The following is a 26,843-nucleotide window of genomic DNA, read 5'->3' as shown; positions in this document are numbered from 1 at the left end:
TCACAGTTTCATCAGAAGTACGGTACATAAGCTGCTTTGAGCTTATGTGTGGATAACCTTTGGACTTCATAAAGTTCTAAATGTTGATTTGTATGAAATTTCATTTAGCCACAGATTTTTTTTTTTAAGTGTACTAACTGAGGTTAGATTTATCTTTTTTTTTTTAAATGTATATCATTTAGCTAAATGGAGCTGTAGATAAGGTGGTGCCTTGTTGGCAGGAAGGGCAGTTTTCATTACTTTAATTGTGTGATTTGTCAGGATTTTCAGCTTTTTATAAATGCTGTAGTGTTATATGACAGAATTAAAAGGATTTAGAATAAAAGGAGTTTAAGAAAAAGACTTTGCAACAGGATTTCAATACTTTTTGTATTTGAGGGATTTAGCTAGCTGTTTTTCATTTCAATCATCCTGCTGCATTTTGTTAAACACTGTATGTGGAGCAGGTGTGTATAACGTCAGTATATCGCACATGCAAATAAACACGATTTTACAAATAAAAATTAATCCACCATAACTTGGAAGATTAAATTCTACCGCAGAACTAGAAAGGGTTGCTGACTCCATTAAGCATTGCAGAGAACAACACATGTCGCTTTTTGCAATCTCATGAATGGGACCGCTATTAACCTGATTTAATGCCCTGCAGAGTCCTCAAAATAATGATCCTTTTCTACAGTATTAATATTTACATTCTGAAAGTATGTATTTGAAGTAGAAAATGGATTTTTTTTTTTTTTTTTTTAAATGAGGACCTCAGTCATTACAGACTGAAATAAGAAGTTTAAGCACCTATTGTACAAATTTTGCAAATCTGTATTGTGGGTATTAAAAACTGGTATTCCTTTTGATTTTGTGCAGTTGTTTCCCTGTACTCCCCACTCCCCCTTCCTTGTTGTTAAACTTAGAACTAGACCAGAAAGAAACATATGAATTCATATCTCTAATATATCCTAGTTAAAAAAAAAAAAAAAAAAAAAGTATAGTTGAATACTTAAGGTAAAATCCTGGCTCCGCTTAAATCAATGTCAGAACTCCTGGTAGTCAGCATTTCACCCTTAATGCTGAGAGCAACTAGCTAAGTGAACAGAAACAAATGGAGTTCATCTGTTACTTGTATTGAAGAAAAATTGGTTGCCAGACTCTTAAGAAGACTATATGTTTCATTTATCAATTTACAGGTCAGTACATACAGTACAGGTATGACTCATAAAAGCCCTTGAAATAATAGGAATAAAAGGAAAATACATTTGGCTGTTTTAGCTTACTTGTAAAGCTATTGTTGATGGTGAAATTATTGATGACCCATTTGACTTTATAAATACCCAAATGTGTAGGAGGGAAGACTTACCCTTGTACAGATGAGAGCACTGAACATTTATTGTTACAAATTAATTGCATGTACCTGAGTTATTAATAATTAACAGAGACTGTTATGTGAAAATGTATATTGTTAATTGTTGTGCCTTTCTGAATAATTGATTTAGTGCAGCATACCAGTATTTCTGAATTAAATTTTGAACAGACTATATCGCTAATCATCTTTCTAGATCAAAGGGTTTGGTGTATAATGGAGGAAAACAAAAATAAAATTCCATTATTCACCACATACATGCATACCTATAGATAGATAGATAATTAAAAAGGCAAAGGTTGAAAGAAAATGGAGGAAATTTAGTAGTGGTGGTGTTGGTGGCTGTTATTCTATTATTTAAGTTGGGTAGAAACATACCCTGGAATTTACTAAACATTGTTCACAATTAGAAGAGATTTTTTTTTTTTTTTTTTTTGACTCAATTTTAGTTTTATTTCTGTTTACATAGCAATAAGGCAAAGTTTTCAAAACTTTTAAAATCCCATTTTAAGAAGTGTGGCGTATTTAACAATTTGATGGTTCTGGAGTGAAGGTGTGACTGCAGTTTGGGAAGACGAAAGGCTGGTTTTAATTGCCTGGCTCTGGTGCCAGCAGTGGCGGCATGTACAGATCCCAGGGCAGGCTTAACTGTCTCAGCAACTGAGTTAGAGCAGAGGACGAGCCCATGCCAAACTCTGCTGTTGGGGCTGCGCCGGTGTTACGTGGTGAAGCTAACCTTAAAAGTAGATTGGATATGGTGTTAGAATGGTGTTTTCACTTTGAGTGAACAGGAGGCATAGGCTGAGTCTTGCTGGAAGTTGCTGGAGGTTGCTTTCCTAAAGGCTTGAATTGCTTGATTGAAGACTGCTTTGAATTTAATCTTGTATTTTCTTAGGCACAGGGCATGGGCTGTGTAAGCATGGCCGTGCTTTGGGCAAACACTTGGCAGCCCGGTTTGTCACATGCTAAAGAGAGTAGCTCCTCTTACGCTGTGCTCTTATGGTTAACACTCTTATACTCCACTTACACCTCTGTAGAATAAATTGGAAACCAATGTGTGAAATTCACGCAAAGTTGGCAACAGCCTTATTACAGACAACTTTTATAAAACAATGAAAAGTGAGCAAGTGTTACTTGTTACAATTACAGAGTCCTTAACCCCAACTGAAATGAATAGAAGATAACTCCAAAATTCTGGCCAGATTTTGTTACTTGTTTTGTTACTCATTGCTGTCTCTTTCAAGAATAGTTCTTCCCAGTGTTCATGACTCTGCCTGTTATTTGTATTTCTATCACTAATCTTGTACAGGTTGTGAGTTTTGTATTATATATTCAATATTCTTCCAATATATTGGACCTTCACAACAACGTACACCTGTACTTTGAAAGGTGACACAAACAGTACTTAGTGATTTGCTTTTTCTTTCTTGCTTTCCTTATTAGGTGCTCAGAAATGTGATAATTTTTCTGAGAAGCGGCCTCTTCTTGGTGTGTGCAAAAGCATTGGATCTTCTGGGTAAGAATATTTTTTTGTGAATAAAGTCTTATATATAGATTGTATTATCATCAAAAAAAACCCGGTAGATTTAATCTTTAAAACTCTATTCCTGTTTTGCTAATGGGATAACACTGCGAAGTGCTTTTAAAGTTGTTTTTTTGTTTTGTTTTTTTTTTTGTTTTTTTCCAGTGTGTCAGCACACATTTGCCTATGGCTTAAGCTTTTTAGAAGGAATAAAAAAATAGAGACTTTTGATATAAAATAGATGAAGAGGTATTTTGAATTTATTTTGTTCTCAGTGTAATCACAATTTTATGATTAGCCTTTTCTGATATTACTCCTGGTCAGAATTATTATTGAGAAGTGTCTAAAGTAATATCTGTGTCTTAAAAAGTAATTAGAAGATGCTTTCAGTCAGCATATACCAAATGAATTACAAGCACCAAGCAATTTCATTGTTACAGCCACTCACTGTTTGATAGCAAAACACTTGTTAAATCTACTTCTTTAAGTTAGAAAAATAAGTTAACAGTCTTGTCTTGTGCTCTCTGAACAGTATTGTTGTATCACCCCTCTTATAAAAGAGGGTCTTAAGATACTTTGTGTCTGTTTGATACCTTGATTCAGACGATGCAAAGGATTTATATCTGTACCTAAAGGAAAATATTTGCTTTTCAAGGGTAATCCTCTACGCAGCGATTCAAAGGCTAAACAGTTGGAGTAAATCTTCTTACAGTAGTAAGACTAATTCTGTACCACACCCTTTTCAATTAAGAATTTAATCACTCTGGGTGTGGAGGAAGACTACCAAGTCTCTGTAAATTTCTCTGTATGTATTATTACTGTGTTGAACTAGAATATTAATGTTACTTGTCTTAAATGTTTAAAACAAAAACCATGTAGTGAAGTGAAATGTCTTTTTATTGATGTGTTTCCAACTTGCAAAACTTCTCATAGTGCCTTTTCTCCTTCCTCCTCCTGTAAGTGTATGTAATCTCGTGAATAACTTCTCCTAAATAAGAGTGCATGTAACTGGTGATGCAAATACTGCTCTTGTAGGACTTTCTGTCTTAATCCCAGTGTACTTATATACGTAGAGGATATGTTGGATGGAAAAAGCTTTCCTTCATACCGTTACTTTAGAAGCTGAGCTATCCAAGGAGTGAACAAACTATAAGGATTGTTATTTTCAATGTGTTATTGTATTCCTCAATTAATGGGAAATACTTCAAAGATTATTGGTAGTTTCTGCTTTTCTACAAAAAAAAAAAAAAAAAAAGGCTTGTATGTTTTCAAAATGAATGGATAGGTTTGTGTTACTACTTATCAGTAGTTAAATATCTGCAAATAGAAGATTTTAAATCGGGCTTTCCACTGTGACCAGAAGACTAGCACATCATTAAAAAAAGGAGACTGTGCTACAGGCTCTCGTTTACCCATTTAATAAAGAACCAGTTTACTCGTGGTGGTGACCCTTCAACAGAAAATTCTGAAACACTCTTCTACATTTACTATTAATGACAAGTTACTTTTGAAAGCGTCCTTGCAAATTACCTATTTTGTCAATAGCTTTCAGATTAAGAGTTCTTTGATAGTTTGCCCTCAACTGGAGTCACACTGCTTTTAAATTGACTCAAGTGTCACACTTGTTTTTTCTTCTGTTACGTTCATAGATCATTTGATTATCTTTTTACAATGATTGTTATGCATAAAGAAGAATTTGTGTAGAACATTAATATAGCTGTGTTATGAATGGCCTCTGAACCTGAATCACAATTTTAGTTCAGTTCTTAACTTGAGCTTTTGCGCTTAACATTGTTTCCGGTATATCTTAATGGTTGTGGACAGATAAAACACCTTGTTTAATCATATATCTGAAGAAAATACTACATTTATTCTAGAGCATTTGTTCCAAAGCACTTGATTTTCACTACAATCATCTCCTCACCTACTTTGGAGATTATGCTGGCTATGGCATGAAATACTGCAGCTGTCAGCACGGTACTGAAAATGTGCAGAATAGGAGGCCTATTCTGTCTACTGAAATGGCAGGTAAAATAATCAGTGAAATGATGTAGCACTGGCACTAAAATATTTCCCATTGAACAGAAAGGTAAACAAAGTGTCTAAAAGACTGAATGATTTTCTCAAAGGCAGCTAGTCCAAAGCAGATCCAGAAGTGAAATCCAAGTCTTCTAACACACAATCCATTACGCTGATACATTAAACGACATTGTCTTTCTTTAATATAAACTGAATGAGATTGGACATGGTTATGACAATAGGGCCAATGTCCTTATCTTTGCAAGATGTAGTCTCTAAAGAAAACAATTCCACCAGCACAGGCCACCTGCCCTTATCACCATCCTCACTAGGACTCACTAGGAGGATGGGACACCAGGTTGTCATTTTTTTAGAGGAGAAACATGTAACCTCCCAAGGTGCTTCTGCTACTTCTAACAGTCCTCTGGCTTTTTCCCATTCCAGTTTTACCCAGGTTATTGTCTAAAATCTGTCAGAATCATTTACAAAGGAGAATGATTCTGGGGGAAAAAATGTTTGACTTTGTCAGCCTTGATCATCATTTGGATTTTCCCTAGCAATTCTTCAAAACTTCTGACTTCTGGTTGCTCCGCTTAAATTTGCAGCTATTGTTACTCTTTTCCTGGAACATCCCTGGTAATTTTGACATTTCCAAATAAGTTTTTGTTGTTATCTGTTATTAATAAATAAGGGACATGGTTAACATTCTGGAAGATTTGGTGACTGGCACCAGGACTGTTGAAGAACATTTTTGGACCCTGCTGTATCTGGAGACAATACTCTAATTTAAATTCTTTTCCCTGACAATCATTTATATACATTTTCAGTAGCTCTCCTAGAAAGTGCTTTGAAGTTGTTAATTTTTTGGATGGAAGGTGAAGAATAAATGCATTTTACACCTGACATGATAAAACCTCAGTAGGGTATTAACTCTTCATTACAGCTTAGGAGTTGCTGTAAATTACCACATGCTATTTTTGGCCATAAAAACGTGTATGTGTTAAAGAGCTATTAATACTGTGTGTACACAGTTCTGCGTGATACATAAGTAATTGTATTTACAAATGTGTTGATATGTTTTGTGATTTTTATGGACTTATGTACGTATATTCAAATGCATAAAAATCTTTGAGAAATTTGAATTCAGCAGGTATAAAAGTTACATGAGCAAGTTTTAAGTGTTAAAGATGGTAAGCCATTAAAGTAATACAAATCTGATAGAATATAGTTTTTATCTAGATCCACTGCACTGTCATTTAATAGTATTTTATCTTTTAGGGCTGTATCAATGAGATATTGACACGTTCAAGTTAGGAGCTGGGATTTCCTGGTTCTGACCACTAGTCTGCATTAGTGGTTACCATCAGGAAATTCTTCTCTTTTCCTTTAGCTGTAAAGTAAATACACTATAATGAGGGAAATATGATAAAAAGGTATTCTTTTTAATGTAGAACATTTGTCAATCTGGAATCCAAAGAATTTTCAAGTAGTCATGAATTAATAACTTAAGAAATATCACTTACATTAAATAACTTCAGTATTTTTTGTTATCAATCTAATGTACCATGTACTTTAATGGAAAAAAATTAATGAATAATTTTTGCCTGTGATAATATGCTAGGACTTCTTTCATTCATTATGAAACAAAGATGGGTGTAAAAGTACTTTATGCAAAATAATGTTTGCCTAAAATAAATGTTTAGATTTATATTTCATTCCTGAACCTTTTTTATTGTCATTTATACAGTGAAAGATCTCTTTGGTAACTTAGAAATACAATAGTTTACCCTGGAGATCCCCTAATGTTTTACTAATTACAGATTTTTGACGGGTCTAAAAACATCTTGTTAATTTTTAGTATGTCTCCCACAGATTTAACAATGTATTAACTTAGAAATCAGCTTCTGGGTAACTGGGCATGTCGGGTGCATCTCTCTTGTAATGTAACCTAATACAGTAGTCAATGATACTATATATGCTGATAAAACTTACATTCCTTTGAATATCAGTATCAAGGTCTTAATGTTAAGTTTAATATTTCTTAATTTTAAATCTTAAATTCTTTGTGACAGTCATGATTGAGAACCTGCTTTAAAAAAAAATTATTTTACTGTATCTAAAATTTTAAACCTTGTACTTTGAAATTAATTTCTGGCACCTGCTTTATGTAAAAATTCTGTAGAGAGAGATTTGCCAGTAATCTCAATCCCTGTATTCCCCACAATGAGTATTTTACCAGGGAAGATGAAATTTGTGTTTTCTAAACTTTTGCCTCGTATCTGAGTTTCTGACTAGCTTTTGGTACACACATTTTTGTATTTTAGAAGTCAAATTTTCCATCGAGTAAAATGACTAGCATGGGGGTTGGACCAGATGGTCTTTAAAGGTCCCCTTCCAGCCCAAACCATTCTATGATTCACTATATAATCTTTTCAAAACAATAGTTTTCTCAGCCCCCAAAAAGGATGCAGTCTTGACACATAAATGGGAAACAGATTGTGTTTTTTGGCTGATACTACTATGCTGGTTTAGATGTTGGTTCAGTCAACTTCAGTCTTAGATTACAAGATTTGCAAATTAAAGGAAAACCAAAAAGGAAAGAACATCTGCATAAATTTTTTTTTTGTGGAGTTTTGTAGAGGCATACTTACTTTGTTCTTGGTGATAAGGTAAACAAACCTTTATACACACACAAAATGAATTGATGGGTTTTGGTACATATTAATGAATTTTCTAGGTGGTAAAACATCAAGATTAGTAACATGTAAACTGAACAGAGAATTCCCCACTCCCCCCTCAAAAAAAGTAGTAGTGGTGGCCACAAAACTGAATGGCAGAACCAGTCAATGTGTGTTGTTCGGAGCTACTCAGTTTAAAGATAACTAGGTAAGATCAGTTATGTTAAATGGAAATATATTCCTATTTTCCCCATATAGGTTGTTGAAACCATAGTTTAGAACATACTGGATCTGTAGAACACCTTCAAATACACCAGAGGGGTCCAAAATACATTAGACATACTTTTTGTTTTGCTCAAATGTAAATGTACTGATATCTTTAACTAAATGCTTCATTTTAGCTAATGGAGAAGTTTAAGGGGAAATTGACGAGTATAATTTTGTTTTACTTTAGATTATTAACAAAGAAGTCGTGGGTTTGAGAGTGATTGCAAATCTACTCTTCAGTAGACAGTATAGGTAACAAGAAAGCTAACAAAATAGAAGTGACCATGCCAGGATGGGAAAAAAGAAAGTGTGTGTAGGTGCAGAGAAAGGGAGAAGGGGGCGGGGAAGACAGAGATGAGTAATTGCAGTGTCTTACATATGAAACCACCTCTCCTGAGTACAGAATGTTTTAAATACTTTAAAGCCTGCTATCTACCTTTCCTCAAATGCCAAGTGTTCTGATGACTCAAGTGTTTACCCCATCATGCTTAATTATGAGTTACCAAACTTTGTTTCTACTCTAAAGATTTTTTCCTTTTGTTTTTCTTTTCCTTATTAGCTAAGCAGTTTATCATACATAGGGGACAAAATTTTTGTAACGAAATGTATACCAGTCTAGCTAAAGGATTGTATCAGTACAACTGTGGGCTTACAGCAGGGTAGGCTTTAGACCATAGTTCTGTGATTCACTGCTAGCAGCAAAGACAACTTAAAATTCCTACTCGCCTCATCCACTTGTGCTGCTGCTTTCTGCATCCCTGGGCTGTGTCACTTCAACTGGTTGTAGAACCATACAGTAAAGGAGATGACAGAAATAATCCAAGTAAAAAATAATGTTCCAATTATATTTTTAAATGATACGGATTATTTCAGTTACCTGGTTTACGAACAGTTGCATGCAAAATTGCAAGGTGCAACTGAGAATGGAGTCAGTTGTAGCATGAAGGCGGGAATGAGCACAGAGGAGGGGATTTCTTAGGTTAGCTTTGCTGCTTAAGCTGGTTAGCCGTGAACTGTGGTCTCACTCGCTTGCTATAATGCTTTATTCTGTTGTCCATCCCTCTTTTAACAGAGCAAAACAAAGAAGGTAGAAATCCTATAAGTGGCTTGTCCCAACAGCCATGTTTCTGGATAGCAATATTTCATCTTCTGTTAATGAATCATTCAGCAGGAGATGGGAAAAAAAATCTTGAAGATCTCCTTGAAACGCAACCCACATCTCGAAGCCATCCTTACAAAAAGTTTTTGATGCTTTGGTGCACTTGTCCTTTGTCCAAATAGTCAAATATAGATGCATAAAAGACTAGGAATTTATGCCAAAATCTTACTTGGGCATGTATGATAATCAGATAACTATAGGAGTATAGCTAATTGAAAGATTAGTTATAGAAGATTAAAAGGTAAGAGTTTGAGGCAGTAGACTTTCCAACTTTCTACATTGTGGAGAGTAAAGGACCTCAGTCAGTAACTGATGCAGCCAGCCTGTAGCATGTATTAGATTTCTAGTGTATATTTTTGGAAAAACATCTTAATTTAATGGTGTCAAGTGATGGAAAATTTTGGATGACTTGAAGAATTGGATGGAGGTAATTTAAAGGCATGAGAAGCAAGAGGTAATCTTTTTTTAATCATGGGAGGAGAAAGGAAATAAGGGCAAGTTAAAGAAGGAGGAGTAATTGGAGCAAACAAAATGTGTAACTTTGGCTAGCCAGCACTTTTTTTCCCCTGCTGATCAGTTTACAAGGCAAATCAATTGGCAGCAGATTATCAGGAAGCATGCTTTATTAACATGGCTACTGTAGATTAAAACCTACTACCCTTAACACAAGTTTAACTCAGGAATGTGTTTATGGGAGTGTTAAGGTTTAGGTAGAAAGCAGCTTTACATGAGTAAGAATAGAAACAATGCAATTAAAGTGTTAATATTTTCTCACATTAATATTTTAAAATCACATGACCCTGTTCCTTATCTGGCAAAGTACCTAGTTAATGCTAAAATCCAGTGTCCAGTTCTAAGTGCGGCTTTGAATGTTTAAAATTAGCTAGCTGTGAAATGATTTGTCAGAGACAAACAGCAAAGCTTTCTGGAAGGATCACCCAAGAGAAGGAAGTTAGCTGTGATGAATGAAGTTCTTGTTCAGAGTTCTCACACTGCTCAGAGTAACTCTCTCTGGAATATTTTTACTAGAATGCCATTGCAAATGCAGTGGTTATGCCGTGGACTCAGCTGGCTGTGCCAGTGACTGAATCATGCAATTGAGTGTGTAAAGGATGTATCCACTCAAGATAAAATACAGCATGTTTTTTTTCAAATCACACATAAAAATGGGTTGGACAGATGGTTATGATTTTCAATTGTATTGGACACCAAGAAATAGATTTCATGAAGTTTGTTAAATATTTGTGGTCTTTTATTGAAGACTGCGCAAAATTCGGTCATATATTTTTCTCTTCAGCCTTATTTTTTGAAGACTGTCAAGTATGTATAAGTTTAAATTTTTAGAGAGAAAACTTAATTGTTTTTGTTTTAAAAAGCATAGTAGAACCTTTTAAGTTGGATAAAGCTCTCTTGTTTCTGTTATCTTTGAGGGATTGAGTCCCAAAGGCTCTTGTACTGTTGAAAAACTGTAAAGCATCATTAACTGCAAAGTGTGCCATCCTATCAACTGCCTGGCAAAGATTTCCTTCCGTTCTAGCAGATGAAAAACATTATCCTCTCCGGTTGTTGTAGGAAAAATCAGTTTAGTCTTAACAGGTTGTGTGGTGGCTTTTAAGATCCTGAGAGACGCAACCCCCGAATAAAGTAGTTTAAATTCCCTATAGTGATGTTGGATTTGATTGTTATGTTATGTGCTAAAGATAGCAACGTTCTTCATCTTAAAAAGTGCTCTTCAGATCCCAGAATTTTTTCTTGCAACTTGTTTCTATAATTATTTATCTATTTTTGCAATGTTGAAGTAATGTTTACTGGTAATTCTGTGAATTTTCTCACAGATTAAAATGCTAGGAGATACAGCTTTAATGGAATAAGGTAGTGTTTCCATTTGTAAATACCGAGAGTAAGAAAGATCTGCTGTTCTTCTGGTATACCAAATGTTTGCCCGAGTGAACTATAGTGAGAAATAACCTTTGAACTATAATAAACTGTTAATCTTGGACCAAAACTGGAAGGAAGAAAATGCGTATTTGGGGTCAAACTTTGACCAGTTGGTGAGAACTATGGGTAGTTTTGACCTTCTAAAGCTTTGATTTATTAAGCTGTAAAAAGATAAACCTTTTCTAAGCGATCCGTGGGATAGCATGGAGGCTTGGGAGAGCAGATTTCCGAGCTGAGGTATAGTTTCATTTTACTGCTGTTCCAACCCCCCGTGCGTGTAATGATACGGGGAGGAGATGGAGGGAAGGAAGTAGCCGTTTGCTAAATGCACAGCCAGATAAAACCAGCTGGAGCACATACCTTCCTTGAGTAACTTGTCAAAAGAAGCACTACAGGGAAAAGATAATGCACAGCGCCATTACAGGCAAAGCTGCTGGTTCCAGGGCCACTTTAAATTCCACTTTAAATTATTAAATACTGTAAACGCTATAAAGTTAATTAGAAGAGGAACAAACTCTACAAAGATAAATGTGTTTTCAATATGTTTCTCAGGGAGGGTACAGTAGAAACCAGTGAATGAGAGGAAATTTATTTCTGGCAGCACTCTAGACATGGAACTGTGGTTGAACTTTTTACCCTAATTACGTCCCCGCTAATGCCTGCAGCGGTCTGGAATCAAAGTGGCCCTTCAGGCCCTGGAAAGTCTCTGATGTGGCGAGCGTTTGTTGTGTGATGAGGGTTACTTAAGAAAAAACGGAATATTGTGACAGGATTTTTCAAAATTTCTCAGTTACCACCCACCTCACTTGTTGCCTACAAAAATAGAGTAATTGTTTGCATCTGTGTGTTTTTGTCTGTCTTAGAAATAACTGTTATAAATCAATGTGACATAGGCCCAGAGAACAGTTGAGGATTATATTTTCTTTTCTTATATGCTTTAGTGTTATTTCGAGGTTATATAGTGTAAGAAGGATTTAAAGTACATTGCAAAACAGTTAGAAATTTCAGGCTGATTTAAGTTGTTCTCTTTCTCTGAGGAGACTAACACTGTCAGATATTGAGTTCTCAATCAATTAAAAGAAGATGCTATTTAATATGTTTTTTCCTAAATAACAGCTGTCACTTCATGCTCATAGTTTGAGCAGCTAATTGCAAACTGCATTAACTTACAGCCCTTGTATCTGTATTGTTACACAATTGCTGCCACTTGAGTAATTCACTACAACTTGATGGTATTTGAACTTTGCATCTGTTACTAAATGCCATTTTCTCTCTTACAGTGGTCTCTCTGGAGTCCTTCTTGTCCTTTTTCTTTTTCTTTCCTTCAAAAATATTTAAGACACAGAGGAAACGTCAAGAGAGTTTGCAAAGCTTAAACATTCATGTATGGATTAGATTCTTTTAAACCTCTGAAGTATGGAAAAAGACAATTAAAACACAATAAGTGGAATCCATAAAAAATATGATATTCTCTTTCTTTAGTTCGCATCTGTTTTTTGAAGCAGAATGAATATATTTTGGTAGCTTTAAAACTGTAAATTTACAAATAATTTAAAATGCGTAATGCACTAAATTTTCTTCAGTAATTCAAAATAGATATTTAGAAGGCTCCTTCTTTGTGAAAAAGCTGTAAGGCATGTTCTTAAAAAAAAAAAAGATCTTGCTTAATCCCTTCTTTCTTTAAATTCTGACTAGGTAATATATTCAGAGTATCACCTGAGGAAACCCCTTACTGCATTTTTGGATGGTTGCTCACAAACTTGTTTTTAAAATTAATTGTGATTTAAATTATTAATAGAATATTTGTACAGTATAATTATCTCATTTTACAGATGAGGCATTAATAAAATAAGTCTAAAAGTTTTAATCCATTTTGCCTGCACAATTTGAAGGGCTGTATCTTGCATTGCGGCATCTGCTGTATTAGGTGACTGTCTCTGTGGTGAGAATGCACGATTTCTGTGTGCCTTTCCTTGTAATTCCTCCTGGAAATATTAGCCAAATTTAACTATGAAATTCATCCAAATTTTATGAAAAGTGGTCCAGTAAAGGAGGTGGCAATATCGGTGGCTTCACTGAGAGAAAGGGTGTAACATAAGCTAATGCCTTTTTTTTTTTTTTTTTTTTTTCCTTAATGTTAAGCAATTCATATAGGATCTCAACCTTAAGGCCAGTTTAAAGAAAAGCAGGCTATTCATTTTGCTATTCACGAGGCCCCTTGTTCAGAGTAATTATTTTTAGGTACTAAAAATAGGTTTCAACCAGCTGTTGGTGAGTTCAGTTACAGTGAAAGTTCTGCACGTCTGTAGAACATGGTCTGCTATGTCAAGTCATAAAGTAAATCAAATAAGGTGTAAGAACATATTATTAAAGGGCACTTGTGAAAATTTTGGCGTACCCGATGTGACCAGAACCTCATAGAGGCTTTGTTATTCACAGCGCTTTTCAAATGCTTTAACCATGAGATCTAAGCTTATCTCTGCTCAACTTCAGCCATATGCACTTTAAAACCCTCTAATTCTTTCTTGGAAATGGGATTGTTTTCAAGCTTCTCAAAAATTTTAATTTGAGCCATGTACTAGCATATGAACAGTTAAGGTTTAGTAGACTCATAAACAACTGAAAGATGTCTTATAATGATTGCTGTCATGCAATTTGAGGCAGAGGCTACTTAATACAGAGGTGATGAAGTGCTGCATAATCCCATTAGTTTCTGCTTATGTTGTTAATGACACCAACGGCAAACCTATTTTAGATAAAACAGGTTGGTACAAGGTTTGGTGTTTAATGTTGAACCCAAAAAGTGGTTTTGCATGGGGCTTGGGATGGTGGGGCAGGCGGGCGTGGAGCTGCTTGCTTAATTTGGCCTTTGGTGGTGGTGATTACATGTGAGATGAGAAGATGCCAATAGGCCCATCAGAGCCATGAATCATAAGGTAAAGCAGAGAAAAGAAAAAAATAAACCTGAAATCTAAAGAAATTTGTTACAAGAATCAACAGGATAAAATATTTGATCCTTCATAATACTTTTGCCATGTTAACAGTTGCAGGTAAAGATGCCTTTTAAATATTGATTATTGAGCATTCAGTCACAGGCAAGCGGGGCCCTTTAACATACACAGATTGCAGAGGAACATGACCCTCACAATAGCTGAGCAAAGATTTGGTCTGTAATTTCAAAGAAGCTTTGTCGTGCGCTTCAGAAGAATGAGTTCTTTTGACTCTCAGATTGGTTTTAGCTTTTGGTAGAATTCTTTGTTAAATGGAACAATGCCTTAAATATATACAGTTAGCGTACATATGCTGCAATAATCAACTGCCATCTATATTAACTATGCTATCTTCTGATATGCTGTTGATCAGAACATACCACCGATAAAAAATGCCTCAGAATAAAGAAAAAAAACTTTGGTAGTGGTTTGGAGTTTCATACATTCTGGCAGTTTATAAAATCTAGGGCTAGCTGTGGCTATGAGGCTTTCACCGGCTCCACAAAATGCTCTGTTTGGGTTCTACACATGCTTGGTGAAATTCGACTGGAGCTGAGATATTTCAGCATCAATTTGCTCTCAGTGTTGCACTTCCAGAAATCTGATATTTTTCTATTAAGCTGTGACATGTGGCTTTCTTTTGATATGCAAAAAGTTTCTACATTTTTTATTTTGGTCCATCTTGTATGATCTCAAAGATTAGTGTAGCATTTATTACAATACAAATTACATGCATTTATTTCAGTGGTGAATTCTGCTTCATTTGACAGTAAGAAGGAGGACAAGACAACTCTTAAATTTATTTCATTCTATATTTTTGGAGGAAACGCATCTACCAGATTGTAAGCTTAATCAGCTAATCATAGAAATGTTAATCTTTAGAGGTATGACAAATGCAGTTGTATTCTACTCGGCAGTTAATCTTTGCTCGTGCTCTCCAAGATTTACAGGAATTTTTCCAGTTAAGCTTATGTTCATAGAATGGGTAAGGGCGGCCAGCGCAGGTTTGTAACTTTTGTATAAAAGGACTGTTTGGTTACACACAAGAAAAAATCTAGTCCAGAATGTACGAGAAAAAAATGATTCTGATCTGAAAAGTGGAGCTCCAGATGTACTTTTCCTCAGTGATAGCTATGGTCAAGTAAGTCTTGTGGATAAACAAATCTCTTGAGATGCCGCTAATCTTCCCATATTAACTAACTCGAAATATGATGGGACAGCTATGTTTTGTAACATGTGGTATGTCTCAGTGAAGTGGAAAGTGTGTCACACTCTAGTCTCTCTGCAAAAGCATGCCACAGCTGAAAAGCCAGCTTGTGCTATATTTTACACTTCAGCGACAGGCATGCCACATGCCATAGAATGAAGCAATGTAGTACAACATGCTGCAGTACATAAAGGTAGGTTGTAGGCTGTTGTATGGCTTTATTTAGCTTCATGCATTTTGAAACGTAAAAAAACCCAAAACAACAAATAGTCGCTTCTGATGATGGGAATGAGTAATGTTGTTATGGGCAGAAAACACAATAGGAGAAACATGTTATGCGCTGCTGGTAGTGCAGAATGTGGGAAGAGCCATCTGCTGCCAAAACTGAAGAGTAATTTGGAGGTTGCTAAGCATTTTAATATTTTTAAGGATTCCCCTTCCCTTTTACTTTTCTCTTTGAACTGATGGTACTATTCTTGTAGTATCTGTTACGATAATACCAATGTGTGGATAAAACCTAGTCTTAAATTTTCCTCCTGTTGTTGATGTACGACACAGTCTTTCTGACACCTCAGCTACAGACAGGAAGCAAAGGAGCTATTGATTTAATTGAACAAAAGTGGACATAATAGTTGTTGAAAGTACTCAGAACTGAAAAAATCCGTGACCTCCGTCAGTTCAGAACATCTGTTCGAGGATTGTCAAGGAAATTTGTATTTTCAGATTCTTCCCCCATACAGCCCCAAGAGTGGAAACAACTTTTCATTCTATATTCAGTCAGGGGTTTTGCCTGTCATATGAATGTGATTGAGAGTAACCTCATTGTATCAGCAATGGCAAATGAATGATCGCCCGAAGTTGCAGATGATGGCAATGTGCAAAACTAGTGAGAAAATGTTTATCTGCATTGCCTTTTAGTAGGCTGACTTTTTACTACTTTGAAATTAATGTTTTGATCTTCATGACAGGCATTTTGCTGTATCTTTTCTGCTGACAGAGCTACAATAAGCTTTAGGAACCAGGAGGATTGTTGTTGTAGAGGCTGCAGCAGAGAAGCCTGTTTCTGTCAGTATCCAGCTAATCACAAGTTTAGTGAACAATACTGTCCAAACTGTGTAGTGGAAATAGCTTGCCTTCTCACACAGTTAAGTATGAGTCCATATAGGAAGGGATGGCAGAAATCTATGTATCTGCATTTTTATTCATTGTACAAGAAAAACATCATAAAATTACATGGGTAGGTATCCTGAAAATGTTTGAACCTGAAGTTCAGAGTAATGGGTACTCAATTCAGATAACTGTATTTTATCGCCTATAAACACTTGATATACTTTTTTATTATTATTTTTTGATGAGAGAGTTAATGCTCTTTGTCTACAGAAACATGTCTTAAACATAATTATACTTGTTTTGATCTTTCAATTTTAAGTAAAATGTTAGGAACAATTACCTTTATACTAGTTTGTTTTTTTAAATTTATGTACAATTCGTATTTATGGAGCGATAGATCTCCCTACAGCCGTCAGTCAGTTCTTAATGTCATTTTCTTCTTCTTTGTATTGCTTATAACTAAGGGCTTCGTTTGACACCTTTTAAAAAGAAATAGCAACATCTGGAACTATGCAGGTCAACATAACTGCAGATTTGGCCCATAGTACTTTGCCTTGAGCATTTGAAATGTGTCTGAAATTCTCAGATCCAAACTTTAAAAATGGGCTGGCAACTGTTTTTCACATGTATGAGACTTCTGTATTGTCTAGTAAAGTTATGATGTCCTGTCTGGTGAGGAGTCAGTATTAAATACTGCGTTCCGATATCTTGCTGCATTATTAATGCAACACAGTCTCTTTTTTTTTTTTTTTTTTTTTTTTCCCCCTACCACCTATGTTCTTTCTCTAGTGCTTTTTGGATAATAAGCCTTTTGAATTAGGACTTACCTGGCTGTGTGTTTTTGTGAAGTGTCTTGTATGTTCATGCCACTGTGATAAATGCTATTTGTGGTGCATGTGTGTAGTATGTCCATTATGCTCTATTGTTATGATAAGTGGATGCACTTGATCTCCTGGAGGGGAGTGCTGGCCTTGCCACTTACAAGCAGCACTTGACAACTGATTCATGGGATGGTAATTAGAACAGCTTCACAGGAGTCTGTATATCTAACACTCTCGACAGCAAATATCAGCTGGTGAACCAATAAATAAGGATAAAACAGTGGGGAAGAAGCCAGCTTGGAAGTCAATGGAAAATAGGTATCTTTTTTTTTTTTAATTAAAAAAAAAGGGTCTGATGGAAGAAACTGAGGCTTGTAATCTTCTGTAATAGAACAAAGACTGAAATACATGTAGACCGAGAACTTTGTTTTCTCCTCAAAATCAGTGAATTCCAAATATTAAGTTAATTCATCACCTTAGCTAGCTATAGGGAGAGTATAGATGTAAACAGCATAGCAATTCCCTGGCATGAAACTGGCTTTTTATTAAAAGTTCTTAAACCTCTTCCAAAGGTACACTGTTGCAACTGTTTTGCTAAAGGTAGGGATCTTTTACCACAGCTCTTTAATTAAATTGATAAAAAGTTAACAGTTTATAAAAATATATGTGATTGCCCTTGGAAAGGACAATGTGTACAGGACTGGATGGAACATTTTAAAAACACTTAAAAATGGTAGCATATACACGAGGGTAGACATGGAGAATAAGGCAAAGAATTTACTTGCTTTACAATAAGCTTATTTTAATGTGCTGTTGCCATTAAGTATTATTTGAACAGTGTTACAAAGCTTATAATCATACGGCAATGTAATTTATTTAGTTACAAGTTTTGCCTTGTAATGAAGTTTAGCTTCTTTAAGAATCATTTTTGCTAAAGACAAAATGGACATAACTGGCTTAAATCGATATGACTTAACATGGTTGCTTAACACATTTGTCTTCTATAATTTATAGAATTAATTTATACCTGGGCAGCTAATTATGATAATATAAATTTGCATGTAAGCAGGAAAGGTTTATACAGTACCACACCTTGCAGTAAAAGATAGTTATTTTCACCTGAGGACAGGGATTTATGTCACTGCAGAGACAGAAAAACAAGATACTGACAGTTTTCCTGCAGTGGTTTACAACCTTCAGGACCAGCAGACCACTGTCAAGCCTCAGGTTCTCTCACAGACCACGACCTGAGTTATGCACGGAGACAGAAACCAGTCCTTCCTGAGTCAGTCCTGAGTCGTTTTAACAGTTAGACTCTACGCTATGGAGAAATGCCTTGCTTATGAAATTACAGGAACAAAATACTACTTACCTTGAAATCAAAAAAGTAGAAGGGGAATTGATTAATGGAGTTTTTAAACGTTAGCATTGGTAAGATGTAGGGATCAACGCTTTAGATACTGTTTTGATCTTTTTCAAGAATTTTCATTGAAAGTCTTTGAAAGGAGTGGTACCTCCATTCCCAGTTCTTTGCATCTTTGTTCTGCCTACCTGACATAATGTTGCACAGGAACTGATGCATGTTAGTTCACCTTTTCTCTATTTCCTTTGTTCAAAAAATTAGGGGCTTACTTGCATATTGTACACACAGATGGCTTTACTGCTTTTTGTCTAGTGGTCGTTCTGGCACAATCACACAAGTCCCATCTTTTTTTCTTTCCACACATGAGCAAACAATGTGGCTTTCCTTTGGTATGTCTTTTTTTGGTACTCAGGCTGAGACTTGTAGTTCACCTGTAACAAAATGGTTTCTGCAGAGTTGATGACTTTTTGAAAATATTTTTGTTATATGCCCGTGAGACTATGAAGACGGTGAGGTAAAAGGATAAGATGGAACCTTTTTTACTGGACTGATAGACTTGATCAAAATATATGATGAAGATACAAGTGTGGAGTTTGTATCTCTTGGTATTTAATTCAAATATTTTAGTGCTATATCAAATAATTTCCTCTCTTGTATTTAAAGGATTAGATTTAGTAACATGTGTCTAAGATTGGTACAGGTTTTTCTTATTTAGAAATAAGTGCTTCCATGCTTTTTGCAATTTGTGGTACACTTAAAATGTCTCTGCTGCTTTGTGTTTCACTGCTACACACACATTTTTAGGAAGTGTCACTTTCTCAGAAATCTTACTCTGCTTTTCCTGATTTTGAATGAATCTGTTAAGTACCATGAATGAAAGTAAGAAAATAACTTACAGAGTTAAGTTTTCAAGCTTTTATTTTGAAAAGTTGGGATGCAGAGAGCCAGGGAGTTTTAGGGGACTAGATGGTGAATGTCTTAATAAAAGCTTTTTCTGCAGTGGTGTTTAAGGAATAAATAATGCAATCCTTGAAATTTTTTTTTTTTTTTTTTTTTTTTAAGTTTTCATTCTGGTGTGCATCCTTCAGAAAGAAGGCGAGAATACTGCAGTACTGAAGAGAGCTCAGAGGAGGACTGCAGTTATGTGCTAGGGCTGGAAAACAAACCTTACAACTTAAGACTTAAAAGTCTTTTTTACGTTGTTGCAGATTAGTTAGTGACTGGATTGCTTTGGATGGTTACCGACTTAGGCAAAAGATAACTGAATGCAGTGAGCTTTTTCTGTGTTGTTGACACAGACATAAAAGCTGAAAAGCAGAATATATACAAATTCTGTCTTGCAATAAGAAGTAATTTCACAAAAACAGAATGATCTAAATGTTGGAACAACTTACCATAAAAATAGAGGACTCATTGTTGCTTGAAGTCTTTTAAGACAAGATTAGGTTGCTTGGTATAAAATAATTTCTTTGAGCTTCTGGGACATTTTGTGCATGGCCTGGAAAGAGAAGATGATCCTTCTAGTCTTGAAATCTCTTAATCTGAGCAAACCTTCTTCAGGGGCTTTGAGGAGAGAACAGAATTGCCTTTGTGGTCTCAACATGCTAATAATATTACTACGAAGATCATAATCAAATCTCATGCTTCAACTTTCCAGTGTAAAGGTTCAGGAGGAATTTTTCCAATACACAATTAATTAACTGTGTACTGTGTACTCTGGTTTTGTTTTGCTTTTCCTCCCCTTCTATGAAGCACCAGAGAGTGACCAAAGCTAGAACAGGTTACTGGATAATCTTAACCCACTGCACTGCTATTTAGAAACTTGTACTTGTGTCACTGTCAGGGTCTTCCTCATTCCTATATGGAAATAGCTTTTTATTTACCGGTAACTTACTGGTGGAGCTGATGCTTTATAGTGTAGTAATTTTAAAAAATCTTTCTGGAGTAGCTTGCTGTACAGATCATTTGAGCATACCTTGTCCAGCCAGTTCCTTGGATGTGCTGTCACTTTTCTCTCTTCTGTTTTCTGTATGTGACATGCTGTTCAGTGCCAGGGCTGAACTGCTTTTAAAGCATTTGAGCTAGGTATAAGAATAGATATCTAGGTGAAATTTAATGGCCTGCATTAGACAGGATGTCTAGGTGATGTAATGGTCCCTTCTGACTTGACAATGAAATAAGCTGTCTTTTGTAAAATAAGTTTTGAACTTATATTCCATTTAAGGCACCTGACTGCTTAATATTTACAGAAACATCTAATTTTTTTTTTTTTTTTTAATAAATCCCACAGTTTGTTAAAGCTGGGCCTAGTAAGAGATTATTGTACTACTAGGGGTTTTGACTATGATCTCTGTATAAGTTTTAATATTTTTACCTCTTCTTAAAGGCACCAAAAGTAATTAAAAATAAGGCTTTTTTCTATGTTGGGTCTGCTGGGCTTGAAAAAAGTATTACTGCAAATTGCATGCAAACAAATAAAGCATCATAAGAAGAGTACATTAGAATAATGAAGAGTGGTACTAGTGTGGCCATAGTAGAATGAAAAATAAGTCTGGGAACATGCAGTGCAGTAACAGAAGTACACTAATGATTATATTTTTTAGAAACGGTGAAAGGTTATGTTTTTGAAAACTAAATTGTACTTCAGAATAGACTAATAAAACCAGTCACCTGACCTAGTTTTGAAACACTGCAATTTAGAATAGAGCTTTTTTTCTTGTGAAACAAAACTGTAAAGGTAACAGACAAATTGTGGCAGAATAATTGCCAGGGTTTTTTTTTAATTGATCATTTTATTTTTATGTAAACTAGTGGTATCTATATGACTGTATGATAAAAGTCAAATTGCTTTTGACTGGAAGTACATGACCCACTGTCTGAAACTGGTTTAGTGACAGCTGTTAAATTCACTGATCTGCATAACGTGTGCTAGAAGGCTTGAAGCTTCTCTAGGTTTAAATATTAGCCTTTCCCAGGGAATGTAATTCCAATTTGTGGACTTGTCACTTTTTTCTATCAGTTGGTACTCAGGTGCATAAGGAAAGCAAGATTTGGCCTCCAAGGTGTAGAATTAGCATTTTCTCGCTGCTAGGAAGCAGTGTTTCTAGCTGCTGCAGTAACAAATACCATTCTAGTCTTTAATAAAATAAATTAGTTATATTTAGCAAGACATTTTCTGTAATTCTTGTCACATCTGGTTTTTTTGTATCTAGCTTCAGAAGGTAATGGACATCATTCTGTTGAGGTCAGTAGAGATTATATTAGGCTGCTGCTGTATGCTGTGCAGTAACTCATACTGTTTCACAGCCTAATCCCATCAAATTCGAATATGAATTTGTTGAATGTTTATATAACTTGCCAGATAATACCTGGAAGTATCACAACTGGAATAGTGATTAAATGAAAGACTTTTTTGTCATATGTTAGATCAAGTAAGCTGATGAGTGGAAGTTTTTTACATGTTTTTTCATTGTAGAAGACTCTTTATGTTGCTCTGCACATTATAGGAAGGTCAATACATGATGGAAGAAGACGAAATCTTTTTTTTTTTTTTAATGTGGAAACTATAAAATAGAAATAAAGGGATCATTACTCCAGAAAACCTGCTCCTGATATGTGCAATATTTGTCCTGAGTAAATACAGAAAGAAACTGCCTTGTAAGGGTACAGAACAAGGCAGATGTAATATAATTCTTTGTGTAATTAGAGAAAGATGGAACTCATTGTAATGCAGTTTCAACAGGCGAGAGGTACATGCAGCGTACTGCAAAGTGGCACCTTAGACGAGGATCAATTTATACAGCAGCTGGAAATAAGCTATTTCCCTTGTTCCATCACGTGAAGTCAAGTTGCCAAAAAGAGACTCTGGGTAAAGAATGCTGTAGTGATTGTCTGCAGACAGCTGCGTCATCTTTACTGAAGGACATCAAGGCATAACAACTGAATCAGCAGATTCTGAAGTTAACTAATCTTTAGAACAGTTTTTTCTGACAAGCTTTGATAGGCTATTTATAATACTGATATTGCTTAGAATCCCTGTAATGTCGTGTTCTTGAGAAGTGATAGTTTTTTCTATACTTGTTAGATCAGTCCATGTAATCTCTTCATGTGATCTCACTGATAATTTGATACAATTTCACCTTTTTCCAAAGTTTTCATTCATTTTGTCATTTTAATACATTAACACATTAGCTGTTAATAGTAATTAACAGACTGTTTTCCAAAAGAAATTTGCAGAGCCTGTATAAAGGAGTACAGGTGTTAAAAAATATTTTTACTGTAACAGTGTCCTGTATAACTATACACTTTTCCCTAAGGGAGGTTCTACCTATTACTTTAGCAATTTTATTGCTATCTAAAATGTGTTATGATGCTGTAACTTCTGTCATTGTTCCCAAGTGACATCATTGTGTATCTCATCAAGCTTATGTTGTATACATGTAGAGCAAAAGAAAAGTAGCTGGAGATGCTTCCCTTGATCTCTTTTTCTAAAGATTCTAGCCATACATTTTGTGAAGATGGTATAAAATATACAGTGATGCACTATCTTGGCTAAACAGCTTCCATCCTGAGATGATTTTTTTTAAATGCCACAATTAACTGGAAAATGCCTCGCGTAAAGAATGCCTTATAAAGGCCTGGTGGTCGGCTTTTTCAGCAACATCTCTACTTCAATTTTACGCCTCTCGAAAAAAAACATTCTTTTCTTTTCTCCCCCCCCCCCCCCCCACCCCGGACTCAGGAGACCATTCTGTAATTGATGTCCTTTCTGGCTTTGAGTGGGATGTTGTTTATCACGTGGCAGAGTGGGGACAGCCAGCAGGGAGGAAAGTAAACACTTGTGAGCAGGCAGAGTAAAATCTTTCGAGGCACAGAACATTTTGGCCTCATGTTGGTTCCATCAGTCTTCTCCTTTTTTTTTGTATAAAATGTGTCTGTGTGTTGTACAGTATATTTGTCTCTGTATGCAAACATTTTACACGGAGCTTTTATAAATTGTGTGACTCATAGCTAGCAAATCTGTGAAGAGGTGATAGTTATGTCATGATGCATAAGCACAGATGTAGTCAAGTGCCAGCTGTACAAGGCATCTGTTATTTTTCTTCTATCCCTGCACTGCAACAGTCAAATAGAAGAAGATAGAAGAGCCTGAGTGTATTCGTATATTTATTAATGCCAACATTTTGAAGGTGTATGTGCATTTGTGTCCATTACCTTTAAAGAAGTTGTTGATACCTCCGCATTAGGCAGCTATTTTAACAATCAGGATACATAATGAAAATTTGTCAATAATCTGTGGGAGTAGTTTGCAAGAATTTTGTGACAGACTTAATGTTATTACCAGACCGCAAAAACCAGTGTTTTCACATTCCTGTCTTAATCTCTCCCCTTTACATAATCATCACTGGTACACTGAAATGTGATCAGAGCCCTTCTCGTCAGCGAGTCATACATGAACCTTCAGTTTATCAGAAGAAAAGCTTCTTATCTAGAAGTCTCCTTGCTTTATTTTCCCCCAAATGATGGTAGTTTGTTAGCATAACCTAAGATAGGCTGTCAACTAGTATAGTTCAGGCACATTTACTTACAATATCTGTACGATCCTCTGATGAAATGAATATTCGTGACTATTCCTGCAATAGAGCAAGATGCAGTAATTTTAGTTTCATACAATTCTAAGGTTTGGAGAAGTTCCGATTGTCAAGAGGTGATTTTGCAAGTTTGTAGGGCTCTGTCTTGCAATCTGTGGTGGTTTTAGTGGTATTCTGTGGTAGTTTGGATACTTCTCATTTTGTAGCTGAAATTTAAATATATTGATTACACTAAATGTTACTTTTTGTTTTCATAGGTGGTGTCATTTTTAATATTTCATTGTGTATTTGTTTGATAGTTTAGTGAAGAAAATTGTTAAGAACAAAGCATTATACCTAAGTAAATTTTTCTAGAGACCCTGCAAAGGACTCCAGTATGTTTGTCAGTGATGATGCTTTGTCTTACTGAACACAGTAATTTTTTTGTATATTTAAATGGGGCATCTTGCTTAGTGTAAATCTTCCTGCTATGTGGTATGCAATAATGTATGTGGTATGAATGTTATGGAAGAAGGGAAACACATTCATCCTCTGCTTTTGATCTTGGTGGGTTTGGGTTCAAATTCTTCTTAAATAATGACTTAAAAGGAGTTGAGATGCCTAGCTCTTAAAAGCTATGTCCAGAATTCAGTCCAGATTTTTAACTTAAAGAATGTAAAGGGTACGCTGTAATTGAATCTGACTTCCTCTGCAATGTGGGCCATAGAAATCCCTGAATTCCCTGTTTCAAGAAGATTGGGAATTAAGAGTAGTGCAGTGGAGGTCATAAAGTGTCAGAAGAAGCTGCGTTGTGCTGCAGCTCTGTGGTGGTAAGCTACTTCTGGCCTTTGCAGCCCTATTGCACATCTTTTATTGCTCAGTTCATGTACTTCTACTTCCTTTCTTGCTTCCATGCTTGTTAGACTTCACTGAGCCCTTTCAGTGAACTAACCTGGGGGTGAATTCCCTCTAGAGGAGAAAGAAAGGACAAAGTGTTATTCTTCTGTTGATTTAATATGCAAAAATGGGTCAGTATAGAATCCATTGCATATCAGAGGCTGAGTAAGGAAAGTACACAGAACCACTGAGCCCGAGCTTTTGACATCACTGAAATGGAGGAGGAAAGATAGCTCTTATTTCTGCTTGTGAGTAGTGTAGGCTAATCAAGGTAGCAGTATTATTATTCTTTAAGTGCTATGACAGAGAAATGGATCCTTAGATCTGTGTCTATAATCCTCATTCTCCTGTTCTAGAGGAATTGATCTTTCTGCTAGCTGAGGAGATATAAAGGAAGGTAAAGAAAGATCATTCAAGAGGCTCATACTTTTAGAATGGTTGAGAAATAATGTTTTTGGAAAAGAAATGAAATTTTGCACTGTTGGAGAATCCTTACTGTATGGGATTCTGTTGAACAATGAAATTAAAATCCTTGATTTTTTTTTTTTCTTTTTCTTTTTCCCCCAGCAAGTTGAAACCATGTTATTGAGTGTTAACTGAGGCCTGATCAAAAAAGAACATGATGTTATGGATCTCAGCATTGTATCATTACTCGTTTAGGTACACAGCTTTTGGAACAGAATTTATAAATTTAAATTATGCTAATTTAATGAATGTTGTGTCTAATGAATTGAGAGCACTCAGTAGCAAATTAGGTTCCTAACAGCCATTACTTTGAACAGGGAGAGGAACTAAAATAACCAGAAGGAAACGGTAGAGAGAACTCTTTCCTAGTGATTGAAACTTTTTTTTTTACCTTTCTACCTTTGAAAAGATTGCCAAAGAAAGAGCAAGCGCTTGTGCTTCCACCCTTTTGTGTCGCAGTTGGTGGATAAAGCACTTAGCCAAAAAATGGGACTTTCCTGGGAAAGCATAGTCGTCTATCTGAAGACTCGTGATAATGCCAAGTGTCTGTGCTGCCAGGAGAACAAGCATTATGGAACAAGAAAGGACTAAAAGCGTGACTTTCTCTGGCTATTGCCGTTTGTTTCTGCTGATTAGGTCCTAGAGGCATCCTCAAATGTATTTGACTGTGTCTTTGTATTTATTTCAGAAAAGAATTTAAAAAACCCAGACATGCATGTTATTTTCTGATCATGGGTTGCAGTGTACTATGAAATTAAAAGAAAGATAACATTTGGAAAAAGGACTTTTGAATTGGAGCTAGGTAGAATTTCAGAGTACTTCTGACCTGGTCCATACTACTACTTGATTATTAGCACATGAATTCAAGTTACTGGTATTTAGCCAGCGTGGCTTAAAAAAGCATTGGTAGAATGGTCTTACCATGATTAGCTGAAAGAAAGGCATGACATAATAATAATTATTCATTTGAGTGACAGGATTATTAAGCATAATTTTGTTGGTGCAATACGTATTAGAAAGTACATACTCTTGAGTTGCAGTCATGTAGCTAGCTATATGTCAAGTCAAAATTGAATTGGTCAACACAGGCTTACATGGAAGTAGTAATCGGTATCAATTATGCTAATATAATTTTAGCTGTATCGACCTCTGTGATTTCTGTTTTGAAATAACAATCTGTGTACCCTTTTATCAAAATAATAATTTCCTGTAGGTAATACATATACTTAAAAAAAAGTTTGTATGTAGACCTTGCTGTGGTGTTCCGCATTTTCTAGCAGCAATGAGCTTCTACTGTAAAGTAACTAGTCCTGAGTCTCACTGTTCAAAAAGTGTTTTTGAAGGGCCTTTGAAGTGCTTAAAAGTAATAAATAGCACCCTCTAGTTATTAGCCTAGGTATGTGCCTAGAAAAATGTGTATTTTGGGAAGAATTTCAGTAGGCAAAATGTCAAAACTTATTTTTTCTATTATTTCTTTGACAGT

At 35.5% G+C, this 26,843-nt stretch overlaps 1 protein-coding gene across 12 annotated transcripts in view; it reads left to right on the top strand.

Moving 5' to 3' along the window:
* BCAS3 (BCAS3 microtubule associated cell migration factor) overlaps positions 1 to 26,843 on the top strand; it is a 375,729-nt gene that overhangs the window by 25,622 nt on the left and 323,264 nt on the right. For all 12 annotated transcript variants that reach the window (XM_030028653.2, XM_030028652.2, XM_030028661.2 and 9 more), the window contains exon 7: positions 2,798 to 2,870. In XM_030028653.2, coding sequence (XP_029884513.1) covers positions 2,798 to 2,870 — 73 coding nt within the window. The remainder of the gene's footprint in view (positions 1 to 2,797; positions 2,871 to 26,843) is intronic.

This window comes from Aquila chrysaetos, chromosome 10 (assembly GCF_900496995.4).
Source record: "Aquila chrysaetos chrysaetos chromosome 10, bAquChr1.4, whole genome shotgun sequence".
Lineage (NCBI taxonomy): Eukaryota > Metazoa > Chordata > Aves > Accipitriformes > Accipitridae > Aquila > Aquila chrysaetos.
This window is presented reverse-complemented; position numbering and strand designations above follow the sequence as displayed.